This window comes from Amblyomma mixtum, chromosome 2 (genome assembly GCF_055824585.1).
Source record: "Amblyomma mixtum isolate Tamu chromosome 2, ASM5582458v1, whole genome shotgun sequence".
Lineage (NCBI taxonomy): Eukaryota > Metazoa > Arthropoda > Arachnida > Ixodida > Ixodidae > Amblyomma > Amblyomma mixtum.
The window spans coordinates 274,570,837-274,588,419 of NC_143013.1; the positions used below are offsets into that span (position 1 = coordinate 274,570,837).

At 48.0% G+C, this 17,583-nt stretch overlaps 1 protein-coding gene across 7 annotated transcripts in view; it reads left to right on the forward strand.

Annotated features, from left to right (window-relative positions):
- LOC149364050 (uncharacterized) overlaps nucleotides 1-17,583 on the forward strand; it is a 49,426-nt gene that overhangs the window by 17,033 nt on the left and 14,810 nt on the right. For 5 of the 7 annotated variants that reach the window (XM_089574034.1, XM_089574037.1, XM_089574032.1 and 2 more), the window contains exons 4-6: nucleotides 7,350-7,532; nucleotides 10,743-10,859; nucleotides 13,549-13,635. In XM_089574034.1, coding sequence (XP_089430160.1) covers nucleotides 7,350-7,532; nucleotides 10,743-10,859; nucleotides 13,549-13,635 — 387 coding nt within the window. The remainder of the gene's footprint in view (nucleotides 1-7,349; nucleotides 7,533-10,742; nucleotides 10,860-13,548; nucleotides 13,636-17,583) is intronic. The other 2 variants (XM_089574038.1, XM_089574035.1) reach the window with 2 other exon arrangements.

The window sequence follows — 17,583 nt, forward strand, 5'->3', positions numbered from 1 at the left end:
GGTGTCCAGGTACTGATCTCTGCTCATGACGTCTTGGCGCGTGCACACGGCGGGGCATTGTTTAAACGGGGCATTGGACTCGACTGCACCAATGTCTAGGAGATCAGAGTCGTCGTTCTCCATGGCTGCCGGGTGCACGGTCACATCGGAAATCTCAGAAGCCGTCTCCCGTTCCTCGTTATTGGGTCGTATCAGGGAATTACAAACCGCACGGAGGTCTTCAATATTTACATCACTCTGATAGCGTGATTTGTGCTCCCGAATGACGTCAGTGTTTTCCTCGTATAGCCGCTCGAAACAATTTTGGTCTAAGATGTCCACCTCCTTACGAAACGGAAAGAAGAGTAGGACATGTTCTCTCTTGAAGTTAACTGAATCGTCGATGGAGTAACCGCGGTAGCGAAGTATCACTCGCTGAACTCTCTTCTTGCAGGTGTAGATGTTGTAGTCTCTAGCGAACTCTGCCAGAGTGACGACTTCCAATTCAGGCGCGCGGTCTTCGTAGCGCTCGATCATAGTCCTTTTCCAAACGTCCGTGCTAGATTCGTCCAAGCGTTCCTCCTCCATTTGAGCGTGAGACTTCCGGATGCGCGTCCTTTCCTCAGGCCAGGCAGTGTTTACAAAGACAATTTTGCGACTAGCCTGCGACATGTCCTGCTTGAGCAAACACCAGGCGGCCTCCTGTGCTGAGAGCTCGATCGCATTGAGCATCTTCACGCCCAAGTGTCTCAGTGCCTGCGTGTAATCCATGTCCCCCTTATCCTTGACAATTTCTTGCACCGCACGGTTCAGATTGGACATACCTCGATTGGCCTTATTTACATACTCTACCACGTAGGCAGCACACGCGTACGTGTCGAGCACGATCTGAAGATCCATGTTTGAATCTAGAACGGACGCCACCCATGGGTTAAAGTAATTAACCCGCTTTTGCTGCACGGTACGGGGTAGCATTACGGTGGGACGAGGTGTACCTGCTCGGAGAACCGAAATGTACTGCTCCCTGTCCGTGATGCCGTGATGTTCCCAGAACTGCTTGCATGGCTTGGTACTTGATTTGGAGCATCTCGATGTGTTTCTTCTGCGCCTCACTCTCCACACTCGGGAAAGGCACTACGACCATGGGTTCATCAATGGGCATGAAGGGGACGTTAAAGCGGCACTTGGTGCTGTTGCGCTTGTAGCAGGTGTGGGTGTGTTGGTGCACCTGCGTGCGCTCCCGCTTCAAGTACGTGGTGTCCAGCGAAAGCAGAGTAGTGGCCATTTCCAGAGTTCGGGGCATGTGCATGGAGAGTTGCTCATCGGGGGCATTATCAAGCCAGAGAAGAATGTGCGCGTGTGCCGACCCGCGATGCTGAAATTCGATGCGTTTAAAGTAGTCGACCACTACGTATGGTCTGAAGGGGGATATCCGGGTATTCTGGAGTATGTTTAGAATGATGCGCACCAGGCGGTCGAAGTAGATGGCACAGACTACGGGATCGTCATTTACTAGCTGGGCACGATAAATGCTGTTCATTTCCTCTACGGCAACTGCAGTCTCATCAGGTTGTAGACGAAGTCGCTGAAGCAACACTAACAGCTCGGGCCAGTGCAATTCCGAGGCAGACAGTGTGAGGAACGCCGTAGGCTTACCCAGTTGGCGGATCATGGCAAAGAGGTCTTTCTTGCGCCTGGCCCAGTACTGCACGGTATTGGGTATGCCATGCATAAAAGCCATGTCATGTTCTACCGCTTCCTGAACGAAGTCCTTGTCGAGTAGCTGTTGTTTCGTTAGGGTTTCCACCGCTCTGACGTTGCGGAAGGCCACAGACATGTCGCTGGCTACTCGGTGCCTAAACACTTTCATGGCCATGTACAGTACGTGTTGTGGGGCGGCACCTCGACGATCAGACCTGCGGATCTCGCTCATGGCGTGCGTGAAGACGGTTGGTTTGGCACTGGCGTCCACTCGCCGTGGTTCACCAAGGTAAATCTGTGGGAATGAGAGCTCCTCCGCATGTTCGTCGTAAAGAATGCTCAGGGGCTTCTTTCCCTCACCGGGAGCAATGACAAGAAACTTTTCTTCATCCCATATCAAGGTGTGCTGAGCCAACGTCATGGCTGTGGCCGCCTGGATGGGATCGTTGAGGTCCGCACATTCCGGGAGCGACTCAATTTCGTCCTGCTTGTCCACCTCAGTGATGTCACCCAAGCGGGCAAAGTCGCACTTGATGTTGTAGTGCTTGTATAGTGTGCTATCGCAAAGCACCTTGAGCCACGGCAGCAAATCACATTTTCTCACTGCCCCCGCCAAGTAGGTCGTCTTCGCGAGAATACGCCGCTTCAGATGCACATTGAGAGCGCGGTCTTGTTCGATGGCACGGGGCAACGATGTAACCATCTCGTCCGCGTCAACGCAAACGTTCACAACTGGACCCTTAATGCCACTGTGTTTCGTCTGATGCTGAAATAAAGTCTGAAATAAAGTCTGAAATAAATATTGGCCTCCGCCGTGCATCAGTCGTCGCACTTGCATGAATGGGATTCGCGGAGATACGAGTCTTACACTCACCGCATTAAGTTGTGGAAGGTGCGCTGGCCTCGAGGGATATTTGTAACCGTTTGTTGTCGAAATAAAGAAATTAAACTATAAAGCATGAAAAATATTAAAAAAAAACACATACAGCGCGGTCCAGAAGACGCGCAGATTCGCGGTGCGCGGAGGCAGACTCGCCGGAGGAATAGACCGAAGAGCGCAACAGCTGTGAAAGAAAAATTACCGACGATTACGTTACTTCCTAATGCGAAATTTGAGCGCAGCAAATAAGCTGTTTCACCTTTTCGATACATTGAGGCAAAGAAATCGAGCAACACATGTATGCGCTATCACAGAATTTGTTTTTTATTTTTCACACGTATTCCTTTAACAAAGACTCCACTAACAGTTCTTGACAGTCATGAAGGAAGCTTTGTGGTCGGAGAAATAGACTGATATATCTTCGACTTGGTACACCAATGCTTGATTCTCAAAGACGAGATCTATACAAGTGCCTCGCGAGGTTGTCACAGCCGTGGGACGCGTTACGAGCGAGAGGAACGGGATGTTCTCCCGCATAAGTGTTAGGAAATGGCTGTTTGTCTTTATGTCAACATTAAAGTCCCCCACTACTAACATCGGTGTGGATCGATGGACGGTTAATGCGAGTTGCAGGAAGTGCACGACGTCTTTTGTGAGTGCGGTAGGGGCGAAGTAGGCAGCTACTACCAGCAAGCCGTTGGGCAACTTTGCGGCGCACAGTTCGCCAACTTCATGTGACGTGCCAAACATTTCGACTGGTATTGCAGAGAGACCTGTGCGCAAGTAGATAGCGACTCCCGCCGCTCTGTTGTGGTCTCTGCGAGCACCACAGCAGTATAGGAAATGTATGATTTCGAGAGGCTCTTCGGGATCCATCCAGGTTTCAGCAAAGCAAAGTACAGAGGAATGGCGCAGAATGTGATCGTGGTGTACGTCCTTGGCATGTGCGGCAAGGGAGCGTACGTTAAGAATGTGGTTGTGAATGATGAATCAAGTGCTGCCAGCGAATGACGCGTCCATTGGCTGTCTGCGTGTGTTACTGATGTGTGGTTAACATGTTAAGCTTCGCCTGTAAGAGTGGAACGCGACAGCGTCTTGCAACGCTGCCAGGGAGTCCACAGAACGCCATCGCCAATTCGGCTGTACGCCTTGCTGGACGGTAAATTTATTTTTTGAGGAAAGGAAATGTATCTCACTCTCTCGCATATCTGGGTGGACACCTGCACCTCGCCGTAAGGGAAAGGGGGAAGATGGGAGTGAACGAAGACGCCGTATTAGCTAGACGCGCCTTTGTTCATTCCAAACCATTCAGCTGGCATTACGGAGTGGCTAGCGTGCTCGTATCGCACTCCGGAGACCCTGGTTCGATTCCCCAACTCGACCAATTTTGTTCTCGGTTTTATTGATTTATGCGGTCTAACTAGAAAGGTTAATTAGGCTATTTCATATTTATATTATTGTATTTCTATCCATCGTGTTCTGTCATTAACCTGTCAATTGTTGGAACTGTCTAGGATGTTCGACACAACGTATATGAAACGAGCAACGTCTTACTGAGTGGGGAAGTGCGTGGTGGTGGAGGGAACGCTGCTTCGTACTTATGTTTTTTTCAGCAGCGTCTCCTTCCGCGGACGCTGTTGTCGCTGCGGCGCGCGTCTTTCTTTTCTTCTGACCTCTTCATTCTCCTCTATATTAATTAGGCTAATTGATTAATTAAGCAATTAACTAAACTCAGTCCAACTTAGTTGCAGCATCACTATACGATCCCTTTGATTGGTTGCATGGTTACTAGCCAAAGTACAATTGGCCCCATTTGAAATTCGCGCACTGTGACGTCACGAGCATTTCGACCAATTGAAAAGCGTGACATTGGGGGCGGAGCTGGTTACGAGGCCGACGCCGACGCCGACGACGACGCGAAACCCAGGAACGGACGCCAAAGAGCTGCGCTCTAAAATGAGGAATGTCACCTTTCCGCACAGATTGCATGCATGAAGAACACAGTCTGAATTGACACAAGTCCGAGTTGGGAAACGCACACCGGAGATTCTCACGGCACGTATCCGGAAGCGGTTTCACGTCATTTTGGAACCAGAGCCGATCACACACTGAACACACACTTCCAAACGTATTGTCTGTAAACTGTCGCCGGAAAGCATTTGTTGCACCCTGACTGTTTGCGAGCCTTTGTTTGCGTTTGGCCTCGGCCTCGGCCGCGCGAACGGTAGAGTCTTCTCTGCGACGGCGATGAGCTTCTGCTTCAGCCTCGCTTACTGCTGGTTGCTCTCGACGGCGGCGATGAGCCTCCGCTTCGGCGGTGCGAACGGCAGGGTCTTCTCGGCAGCGGCGATGAACTTCTGCTTCAGCCTCGCTTACTGCTGGTTGCTCTCGACGGCGGCGATGAGCCTCCGCTTCGGCGGTGCGAACGGCAGGGTCTTCTCGGCAGCGGCGATGAACTTCTGCTTCAGCCTCGCTTACTGCTGGTTGCTCTCGACGGCGGCGATGAGCCTCCGCTTCGGCGGTGCGAACGGCAGGGTCTTCTCGGCAGCGGCGATGAACTTCTGCTTCAGCCTCGCTTACTGCTGGTTGCTCTCGACGGCGGCGATGAGCCTCCGCTTCGGCGGTGCGAACGGCAGGGTCTTCTCGGCAGCGGCGATGAACTTCTGCTTCAGCCTCGCTTACTGCTGGTTGCTCTCGACGGCGGCGATGAGCCTCCGCTTCGGCGGTGCGAACGGCAGGGTCTTCTCGGCAGCGGCGATGAACTTCTGCTTCAGCCTCGCTTACTGCTGGTTGCTCTCGACGGCGGCGATGAGCCTCCGCTTCGGCGGTGCGAACGGCAGGGTCTTCTCGGCAGCGGCGATGAACTTCTGCTTCAGCCTCGCTTACTGCTGGTTGCTCTCGACGGCGGCGATGAGCCTCCGCTTCGGCGGTGCGAACGGCAGGGTCTTCTCGGCAGCGGCGATGAACTTCTGCTTCAGCCTCGCTTACTGCTGGTTGCTCTCGACGGCGGCGATGAGCCTCCGCTTCGGCGGTGCGAACGGCAGGGTCTTCTCGGCAGCGGCGATGAACTTCTGCTTCAGCCTCGCTTACTGCTGGTTGCTCTCGACGGCGGCGATGAGACTCCGCTTCGGCGGCGCGAACGGCAGGGTCTTCTCGGCGGCGGCGATGAGCTTCTGCTTCAGCCTCGCTTACTGCTGGTTGCGGCGGCGATGAGCCTCCGCTTCGGCGGCGCGAATGGCAGGGTCTTCTCGGCGGCGGCGCCTAGCCTCTGCTTCGGCGACGCGTACTCCTGCATCATCTCGACGGCGGCGACGGTAAGCTTCTGCTTCGGCGGCACGCACCTCTGGATTCTGACGGCGACGGCGCTGGGCCTCTGCTCTGGCAGCTCGTTTAGCAGCAGCAGCAGCAGCGGCAGCAGCAGCAGACGGAGGACTTCGATCGGTCGTCTCGCTCATGGCTCAGAAAGAACTGGCAGATAATTTCGCAGTGGCGAACGGCAGCGGCAATTTCGGCTCGGTTGTGAATGATGAATGAAGTGCTGCCAGCGAATGACGCGTCCATTGGCTGTCTGCGTTTGTTACTGATGTGTGGTTAACATGTTAAGCTTCGCCTGTAAGAGTGGAACGCGACAGCGTCTTGCAACGCTGCCAGGGAGTCCACAGAACGCCATCGCCAATTCGGCTGTACGCCTTGCTGGACGGTAAATTTATTTTTTGAGGAAAGGAAATGTATCTCTCTCGCATATCTGGGTGGACACCTGCACCTCGCCGTAAGGGAAAGGGGGAAGATGGGAGTGAACGAAGGCGCCGTATTAGCTAGACGCGCCTTTGTTCATTCCAAGCCATTCAGCTGGCATTACGGAGTGGCTAGCGTGCTCGTATCGCACTCCGGAGACCCTGGTTCGATTCCCCAACTCGACCAATTTCGTTCTCGGTTTTATTGATTTATGCGGTCTAACTAGAAAGGTTAATTAGGCTATTTCATATTTATATTATTGCATTTCTATCCATCGTGTTCTGTCATTAACCTGTCAATTGTTGGAACTGTCTAGGATGTTCGACACAACGTATATAAAACGAGCAACGTCTTTGAGTGGGGAAGTGCGTGGTGGTGGAGGGAACGCGGCTTCGTACTTATCTGTTTTTCAGCAGCGTCTCCTTCCGCGGACGCTGTTGTCGCTGCGGCGCGCGTCTTTCTTTTCTTTTCTTCTGACGTCTTCATTCTCCTCAATATTAATTAGTCTAAGTGATTAATTAAGCAATTAAGTAAACTCAGTCCAACTTAGTTGCAGCATCACTATACGATCCCTTTGATTGGTTGCATGGTTACTAGCCAAAGTACAATTGGCCCCATTTGAAATTCGCGCACTGTGACGTCACGAGCATTTCGACCAATTGAAAAGCGTGACATTGGGGGCGGAGCTGGTTACGAGGCCGACGCCGACGCCGACGACGACGCGAAACCCAGGAACGGACGCCAAAGAGCTGCGCTCTAAAAATGCATAATTCACACTGCCATATTCGGATGTCCATCAAGTCTCCCGCTATTTTTGTACTTTTCAGAAATCAGATTGGCGCATATTCTGTTAAAAAAAATAACTTGAGATATTGCTCAACTGGAGTTTTCCAAATGCCTTGTTACAGAGTTCTGAGTTTGTGTGCTGTTTTCCATTTAGGTAGTCGCTGTATTGTTAATTTCTTTTTTCTTTCCTGGATCTAATGCAAGTGAATTTATTGAAATTCTTTGTGCAGTGATGATTTATATCTGAATGGATGCATGTCCCACGCAGGTGCGGCTCGTAGTTGCCGGCGTGTTCTTACTCATCATCATGTGCCTGGGCGGGTACACAGCAAACACCTATCGACGCGACCGCAGGCTGATGTTCGAAATCAATGCCAGCGAGGAAATGCAGAGAATGTTAGGAATGCTTTTCCTGTGTTCCTCTCTCATCTTCTTCGACCTGCAGCTAGAAGTAAGCGAAGGACAACCTTATTTCTTGTTATTTGTTTTGGCAGCAAACCAACGAGTTCAAAGAAAGGGTAACTTGATTTGAGCCTAACCACGGCAAATCTCACACCCATAGAAACCTGGTAAAAAAAATGTTATGAGATACATGTTATGTAAGCTGACGGAGAAAAAGCAGTCAGGGGCACTTATCACCATCTGCACTATTAAAGGGACTCTGAAGGCAGTGGAATGCACAAATGTAAGGGCAGAGCGGAGCGGAGGTTCATAGTAGCGCCTATTCATGTCTTCTGGATACGGGACTAAATTTGGGCCCCTCTCTCCAGTGTCTATAGGGGGAGCCACTGCACACCTTGTGCTGCCCCCCCCCCCCCCCCCCCCCGTTATGCGCATGTCTATGACTGAGGGCAAAGTGACTTTGGCCTGTATAGATATGATACGACGTTCTAATCACGGAGACCGCTATCACCCAAAATGGAGCTTTTAAAGGCTCAGACAAAACCAAGAAAAAAAATTCAGGTGTCGCCATCAACGGCTGATTTTGCAAGTAAAATGCGCGCGTCAACACCGATATTTTTGGCGCTTGTCTCAAACGCTGCGCTACAGGGCCATTAGCTTCAATTCTGTGGCAATCCGTCCTTTTTAGTAAGGACATTACGAATTTGATTCAACTAGCGGGAAAATTTTTAAATTCAATTCCCTCGCAGAAAAATTCGTCTTTTGCTGCTGGACAAACTTGACACAGACCCGGGAAGAGCCAAAAAATTATTTTTTACTGAGAACAGTAATTTTATGAGTTCTACTTAGACTCCCTTTAAAACAGTTTGTGTACATGTATGTGTATATCTTGCAGTACCGAGCATGAAACGCTTAGAGAGGAGTTTTCGATAAGTCTCAAAAAAAATTCTGGTAGATTGTCGTCTATGTTTTCACCAAGTCCATTTGAGGACTTTTTTCTTGTCTGGTTCGAGGTACAAACGTGCTAGGCCACTTTCATCAACTGTTCTTGATACTTCCTTATACAGACGCCAAAGAATGCAGTGTTCAAGGGAGTAGATATACTTGTATGGCAATGAGAAAGATGACAGTGCTGATGCCGTTGAACCAGCTGAGGTTGCTGACTGATTAATTGACTGGAAAAGTACCGTGCACTCCATCAGATGTGCAGTTTCATGATTCAAAACTGATTCATGATTCAGTTTCATGATTCGCAATTCCCGTAGACAGTAGCGCCATCCGGCGGTGAGAGTAAGAAACGCCAGGAAGAGGGTACTGCAGGCGACTGGGAGTCAACATGAGTACGTTTCTCGCTTGATGTGCGTCGTACTTTCGTCCTCCAAGCTTCTAAATACATGGAGACGAAATGAGAAATCGGACGAATAGATTGGTACATCAGTGTGCAGAACGAGCCGTGTGTATCCAACCAGAAATTCCTCCAATCTTGGCCGAGAGATACTCAGCAGGAGAAAGAATGGTTGATGAAGCTGCACATTGGTATGCATGCCGACGCCAGTGAGGAGGAGGAGGAGGATAAACTTTATTTTCGTCGACAAATGTATCTGACGGTGTGGGGTTACAGCCCCATCAAGTGGCCATGAGCCCGTGGCGTTCGGCGACTTCTAGGGCTCTTGTCACAACCCGGATCTGTGTGTCCGAGTCGGAACTGAGCAATGCGGCCTCCCACTGGTCTGGATTCGAGAGCTGCAAGCCTCGAGGGGGGGAGTCCCGAGGGCAAGCCCAGAGTATGTGGGATAGAGTGGCATGTTGGCCACACAGTTGACAGGAAGGGGAGTAGACCCCAGGGTATATGCGGGCATATATCGCGGGGTTGGGGAAAGTGTTCGTTTGGAGTTGCCTCCACGCAACTTCTTGGGCTTTGGTGAGAGAACTATGTGCGGGGGGATATAGAAGTCTACCTAAGCGGTAGTGCATGGTTATGTCATGAAATGTAACCATACGAACTCTCGCCGTCCGCAGGACGGGCGACACCACATCTCGGTCGACGAATCCTCGGGCATAATTGTGGGCCGCCTCGTTCCCTGGATGCGATGAGTGCGCAGGGACCCAGATCAATTGGATCGGGCGGAGTTGAAGTTTGGTGGCGTGGAGGAGAGAGAGGGTGACAGGGGAGACCCGGCCTTTGGCGAAATTACGAATCGCAGATTTAGAGTCGCTGAAGATGGTTTCTGCAGAGGTGGAGACCATCGCCAAGGCTATGGCCGCCTCCTCGGCCTCTTCAGGCGATCTGACGGGAATGGAGCACGCAACTAGCGGCCGTCCACAGTAGTTTACAACCGCAAGCGAAAAAGCTTCGCGGTCGGGGTATTCGGCGGCGTCGACATAGACTGCTGTCCAATCTGTTAAATACCTTTTGTGCAGAGACTCAGCCCTTGTGAAAGTCTACGGCGCATTTTAACCCCCGAGATTTATTCTTAAGTACTTCAGCTAATCAAACTGCGGCTGCGTGACCTGTTCCGTTCTGCTACGGTATGCTTGCACCGTCAGGGATAGGTCGCCTTGCAAAAGCAACGGCGCTATAAGTACAAGAGCCGAGTGAATACTCCGGAGGAGGCACTGTGCTTACGTGATCCGCCACCATAAGTAGGCCACAAGTGTTCAATCCCGAGACACGCAGGGACCACGCTGGGTCATGTGCATTACCGCCAAATACGGCACGCTGAAATTCCTTTGGAAATAAAGTATGTTCAGCTCCGGCGTCTGCACATAACCGATCTAGATTAGCGAAAGCTTTCGCGGAGCAGCAAATGATATGACGTGCACTCAGTCAGCATCTCTCCGCCTTCAGTTAAACATCGAATACCGCTCTGCCCTGCTTCGATGTGGCTCATTATATCCGCTGTTGATTAACTGACTGGCAGTGGCACAATGTTGCCTGCCAACCTCGGCTCAGGTAAATACACTGCCAAGATTGTGCTATGGTGCACAGCGGCAAAACCAAAGTTAAACTGTCTAAGAACGTTGGGCCAAACAGCATTTCCCTCTTCCAAGAGGACATCTTGGATTTCGTAGCACCAGATACAGGCCATTCAGATTTGCTTTACGGGGAAATATGCCCAACACCTTGCCTGTTTTCTTGTTTTTAAAGGTCAAAATTTACCGATTTTTTTTTTTTCAAATCAGAGTTCCTGGCCTAATTTGGGCCCCCTAGGGTTTTGTGGCCGAATACACTTTGACAGCTGGTGTTCTTTGCTCACAGATCACCATGTTGATCTTCGTCATGAATGACGGCATATTTATGAACTCGACAGAGATCATTGTGTTGGCTGTGGGGGTACCAGTGACCATATTTTGGGCTCTGCTTGGAAACTACGCAGTAAGTGATGTTTCTTCTTTAATCTTGCTGTTTTGGCTTATGAAAATTTTGTCATCTCATTTTTCATTCCAAAAATTGGTTAGACTTGACTTTCCGTTAGCCATTCTGGCTGGCCGGTAACTCACTGTGCACCCAGTGAGAAATGAAAATTTTGTGCCCACAAACGTCCACATCTGCAGTAAATATATAGGACATGAATTGTTCTCAGTTTACTCAATTTTGGGTTTATGTTTGAACCAATCTTCAATACGGATCCAGTTTGAGTCGGCATACTTTTGCATGAATTTGCTTTTTCATGTAATTGTAATTGACGGCTGTGTAAAGCAAATGTCATTAATGCATCAAGTATCATACAACCCTGTTATTAGTTTGTAGGAGCTCCTTGTTTCACAACACTGTCTGTGGAGTACCCGTCATGCCTTATGGCTAGCATGTGCGATCCAAAAAAAAAAAGCTGTCGACAGTAGCACATTACACCTTTACAGGATTTCAGAATGACATTTAAAAATGGTATTATGCTGTGTCTGTTTGTTTGTATGTGTGCGTGATTTTCAAGCTTGTGTCTCCAAATTGTAACAACTCCACTGTGATGATCAAGCGGCCATCTGAAACACGAGATGACGAGCAAAGGCACATGCATGTTGTAATAAAAAAAAATGCCACCAACGTTTGTAAATCTTCGTGAGAAACCCGGCGTTTCGGAATCAGATTGACTCCTTCACTGGTGACTATGGGAAAGGCATAACTGGGTTTTAAAACATGCGCAAAGCGTAATTCATTCGTAGGCCGGAGGGGCAATTCTAAAAGTACGATTAACAATCCCCGGCAACTGTTTAATGTGTCATGGTTCAAGCAGCAGTCTTCTTCGTAGGTTCAGCTCGGTATCAAGGCCAATTGTCCCATTGGAGCCCTTTTTGTGGTCGCATGTCTCGCAATGCTCTGCCACAGTGTTGCGCTGCTGGTTCACTTTTTGAACACCTGATGTGTGGGGCGTAACTTTACAGCGATTTTTTTTTGTGCCTATGTGTGACACTGGGTACTTGGAGCAAGGAATGTCGTAAGCAACACCTTGGGTATTGTCTTTCAAATCATACTGTTTATGGCAGGAGAGAAACCCTATAGGATTGGGGCGTTGTGGTAGAGCATCCGCCTAGCATTCGGGAGGAACTGGGTTCGTTCCGCAGTGCCGCCGGGTGCCCACCGGTTTTCTAAAATTCAGGGAGGCACTTTGTTGACCCAAAGTGCGGTAAGGCGAAAGCCTTAAGTGCAGTGTTGCTGCTTGTGTCACTGATGTGTGGTTAAGATGTTAAGCTTCGCCTCTAAGAGCGGAACGCGACAGCGTCTTGCTACTCTGCCAGGGAGTCCATAGAACGCCATAGCCTCGTTCGGTTCTACGCCTTGCTCGTCGGTAAATTGGTTTTTGAGGAAAGGAAATGTATCTGTCTCTCATATCTCGGTGGACACCTAAACCTCGCCGCAACGGGAAGGGAGGAAGATGGGAGTGAACGAAGACACCGTATTGTCTAGGTCTAGACGCGCCTTTGTCCATTCCAAACCATCGAGCTGGCATGGCGGAGGGACGAGAACCGGCGTATTCAGCATGGTATGGCCGATGGCAATAAAGAAAAAAAAAGAGCTGGCATGGCGGAGGGGTAGCGTGCTCGTCTCGCACTCCAGAGACCGGGATTCGACTCCCGAGCTCGGCGAATTTTCTACTCAGTTTTATTTATTTATCTGGTCTGAGTAGAACGGTTAATTAGGCTAATTGGTTAAGTAAGCAATTAACTAAACTCAGTTCCACTTACTTGGAGCACCCCTGCATGATCCCTTTAATTGGTTGCATGGTTAGTAGCCAAAGTACAATTGGCCCCGTTTGAAATTCGCGCACTGTGACGTCACGACCGTTTCGACCAATTGAAAGGCGTGACATTTCTGTCGACAACTTCTGCTTACAACGATGAGGCATTAAAGGCTTCCGCCTTAATAGGTACAAGATTTCCCACGGCCTAGTGCTCGGCTCTTCTGGGGTGAGATCGTTGGGAAAAAAGGTATCCGAACAAACCGTTGCGTTGACGGGCGTGATTCGTTCTGCCGTCAAGCAACCCTAAATCAGTCTTCTTGCGGTGAAAGCCCACTTGTGGCCCTTTTTTGTGCTTATGTCTAAGCCAGTGCTTGTAAAGCTGCTAAGCTAACGAAGAGACGGCTACCACCCATAAAAAGTAGTTAGTCCATGTATTATGCATTTGCAGGAGTGATAGTAGTTGACATGTTAAGCTGAGAAGCTCCCTGCCTCGCAATATTTACTCAAGCTAGGGGCACACAATACATTAGCTGCTGGTATATCTCTAGGGTTGTAAAAATAAAAAACAAGGGTGAAGTGAGCCTGTTGCTGCTGGTGCGTGCAGCCGCTGTATTTTCATGCTAGCTCTTATCTTTTCCTGTATATTGCATATCGTATTTATCTTATTTTTGCTGTGAGCTATTTCAAGTTTTTTTTTTCTGCTTCTATTGAAGAGGTGTCTATATTGCTCACATTATGAGCTAGTTTTGTCTTGATATCTTGTGAAACTCCACCACTGCACGCATGCACATAGTTACAGAATGCAGCTTCTTCAGAGGCTGTAAGAAGAATCTGATGTGGGAGCTCTAAAATACATGATAAACTTTTTTTTTTCTGTGTTCACTGCAGATATTCAACGAAAAGAAAGTGGGGATCTGTGTTTTTGGGCTGCTGTGGATCCCCAATGTCGTCTACATATGTTGCAGGCTCTACTATGTGAGTTACTTACCTCCCTCTCTGCCCCCCCCCCCCTTCTAAAAGAAAGTCATAAAGCAGTGAAAACACTTATCCACAAAATACTTTCCCTACACAGTGCGCCAGTAAAATATTACGGTCTTTTTTTTGGATTGAGTATACTACACATAAACGCCAGAAAAGTGAAGCAAGTTTTGCTTGAAAAGCGTGCAGCCTATTTTTTTTTCGGAGCACATAGTGTTGAGAATTTGTGCTTACAAATTTATTTATTTATTTATTTATTTACTCATTAATTTATTTATTAGTACCTCAAAGGCCCACTAGGGGCATTACATGAGGGGTGGGCATACATATCATTGAAAAAAATCAGTGATGAATGATTTGAAGTATTCCAGGCCAGGATGGATAAAAGCTTCAGCGGGGAGGTCGTTCCATTCTCTTGCGGTCTGGGCGAAGAATGATTTCAAGTGCTCAGAAGTAGATGCTCGAGGTGTATGAACAGCTTTCGGATGACTGATGCGAAGTGAAAGGCGGTATGCAGGGGTGATAACGGGTTGGCTGAAATGCGAATGATAAAAGTTGTGGAAAAGGCAGAGTCTGGCTATTTTTCGACGAGATTCAAGGCTGGGGAGGTTAGCTTTTGTTTTCAATGCTGTTACGCTCGTATGATATGAGTAATCAGAATATACGAATCTTATCGCGCGGCTCTGGACGTACTCAAGGGTTTTGGTTAGGTTAATTTGTTGGGGGTCCCAGATTGAGCATGAATATTCAAGTTTAGGACGGACAAGAGTTGAATAGGCGGACAGTTTTACGGAAGCAGGTGCCAAACGCAAGTTACGCTTTAGATAACCAAGAACACGGTTAGCTTCGTTGGTTATGTTCATTATGTGGGTGGTCCATGAGAAATCCTGTGTTAGGCTAATACCTAAATATTTATATAAAGATTAGTGTGATATCATGGAACCGCGAAGGGTGTAATTGAGAGTAGGATACGATTGACGATGATGAAATGATACTAGCGTTGTTTTATTAACGTTTAAAGACATCAGCCAGTTTGCGCACCACTCTTCCACAAGTTTTATGTCGTACTGCGGATGGTAAGTGTCTCTGTTACAAGTGATGCTCCGGTAGATGACGCAGCCGTCGGCGAACAAACGAACGGTGGAAGATAGATTACTTGGGAGGTCGTTGATGTAAATTAAAAATAGTAGAGGTCCTAAAACCGTGCCTTGAGGTACGCCGGAGGTAACAGGGGAGGTGGAAGATGCATGATTGTTAGCGCATACAAAATGTTGGCGGTTAGTCAAAAAATTCCGGAGCCAATCGTATACTAGTGGGTGGAGGTTTAGGCGCGAAAGTTTAAATAAGAGGCGTTGATGGGAAACTTTGTCGTAAGCTTTTTCAATGTCTAAGAAAAGAGCGTCGACGGGTGTGATCGTGTCCATACTAAAACTGATGTCATGAGTAAAGAGGGCCAGTTGGGTAGAGCAGGATAGGTTTTTTAGGAATCCGTGTTGAGAAGGGTCAAAAGAGCTGACAGACTGCAAGAAGGTCATGATGTGTGAGTAAATTACGTGCTTCATTAATTTAGAGGGAACGCTAGTGAGGGAGATGGGACGGTAGTTCTTACTAGACGATGGGGGGCCTTTTTTGTGTACTGGGATGATTTTCCCCACTTTCCAGTCGTGGGGTACAATACCGGACTCGAGTGATTGCTGGAATATACGACAAAGAAGAACAGCTACAACGTTTTTAGTATTCTTGAGAACTTTTGTGTTAATTTCATCTATACCAGCAGATGAGGTTAGTTTCATGGAATCGATCAACGCGATTATTCCGTTAGGGTCGAAACGTATGTCAGGCATAGGAGGGTAATCAAAATAAGGATAGTCAGGCATGTCGCCTACAGGATCGTGGGTAAAATTGGATGAAAAGGTATAATTTAATGCTTCAGCTGTGTCAGTGTGTGGAATAGGTGAACCGTGTTCGTCGCAAAGCGATATTGGCGGGGTTGCTTTTGGGTTTATAGCCTTCCAAAAGTGTCTGGGGTTGTTGTGAAGCATATCAGGTAATGTGGATGAGAAGGTTTTTTTGGCTTGTGCTGCCTGAGAAAGAAAGTTCTTTTCGGCAGTATGATACCTTTCCCATGCGCGGGTGTCATTGGAATGATCTGCAGAACGAAAGAGCCTTTTTAACTTTCCGTTGAACCATGGCGATGATGACCGTGTGGTGACTTTTAGTAGGGATGTAGGTTTGGATGAGCTCGCGCATTTTATCAGTGAACAGAGACCAGTTAGTTTCGACAGAGCGATTTGAAAAGTTTGAGAGGAGAGAGCTACAGAATTCCGTGAGGTCGTTATTAATGGCATCATAGTCACCTTTGTCGTAGAGCGCCAATGTTTTCGTTAATTTTTCAGGGCGTAATAAAGGACTGCGATAGGTGCCGTAGATTACCGAGTGATCACTCAAGCCTGCTAGGTGCGTAAGCGGTGAAATGCTCTCAGGATGAGTAGCGAGCACGAGATCAAGAATGCTAGAAGAATGGTTATCCTGCCTAGTCGGGTTGGTGACGAGCTGAGACAGATCAAATGTGAGGCAATTGTTTGTTCCCTCCTTTTAGTTGTTTTCTTTCAATTACGTTAGCCTCCACGTGGCTCGGCGGCTTTGCGGTTCAGCTGCCCATACCAATGTCGCGGGATCAAATCCCGCCCGCGGCTGTCGCATCTCGGCGGAAGCCAAATGCAAAAATGCACGTGTGCTGTGTGATGTTTGCACACGTTAGGGAACCCCAGATGCTCTAAATTAATCCGGAGCCCTTCTACGGCGTCCCTGGTAGCCCGTGTGTCAATTCATGAAGTGAAACCCCTCGGGCCACATACAGTAGAATCTGGATGACATAAACCCCATGTGTCAAACAAAAATAGCGCAGAGGCAGAACAGGAACAAGCAAGGACACACAAGAGCGCAAACTTCCAACAGTTTATTGTGAACAGCAGGGCGGTAAATATACACGACGTAGCGGTACAGTGCGCAGGAGGACACAATTTCAATAGTTTCTCAGATAATCTAGTTCCTTTCGAGATGGTCCAACAGACAGTTTTCGATGCACAAGTCACCTAAGCTATCTATGACTACTGCTTACATGACACTCATGTAAAAAGAATTGTATCAGAAGTCCATAAATCGTTTGCCTTTCATTCATTCTGTCCTTAAGTGAGCAATGACATACTCTTTTGCTTTTCTGCCTAACACACGTATTTGCATTTTCTATTAAATATAGAGCTGGTAACAGAGTTGCTAATAGATGTGAGTGTTGTCTACTTATTTCATAATTTACCTTATTCTAGCACACTCATAATTCTGTAAAGCGTGAGGGTATCCTGTGGTAGCAAAGGAGCACTAATCACGTGTTTCAGGGTCCAAGCTCATTCTAACATGTGCTGTTAAAGACATTTCTTCCAAATCAGTACCAATCGCTTTGATCTGAAAAGTGTTCAAGCAGATGTGTTGTTAAAGACATTTCTTCCAAATCAGTACCAATTGCTTTGATCTGAAAAGTGTTAAAGCAGATGTGCTGTTAAAGACATTTCTTCCAAATCAGTACCAATCGCTTTGATCTGAAAAGTGTTAAAGCAGATGTGCTGTTAAAGACATTTCTTCCAGATCAGTACCAATCGCTTTGATCTGAGAAGTGTTAAAGCAGATGTGCTGTTAAAGACATTTCTTCCAAATCAGTACCAATCGCTTTGATCTGAAAAGTGTTAAAGCAGATGTGCTGTTAAAGACATTTCTTCCAAATCAGTATCAATCGCTTTGATCTGAAAAGTGTTAAAGCAGATGTGCTGTTAAAGACATTTCTTCCAAATCAGTACCAATCGCTTTGATCTGAAAAGTGTTCAAGCAGATGTGTTGTTAAAGACATTTCTTCCAAATCAGTACCAATTGCTTTGATCTGAAAAGTGTTAA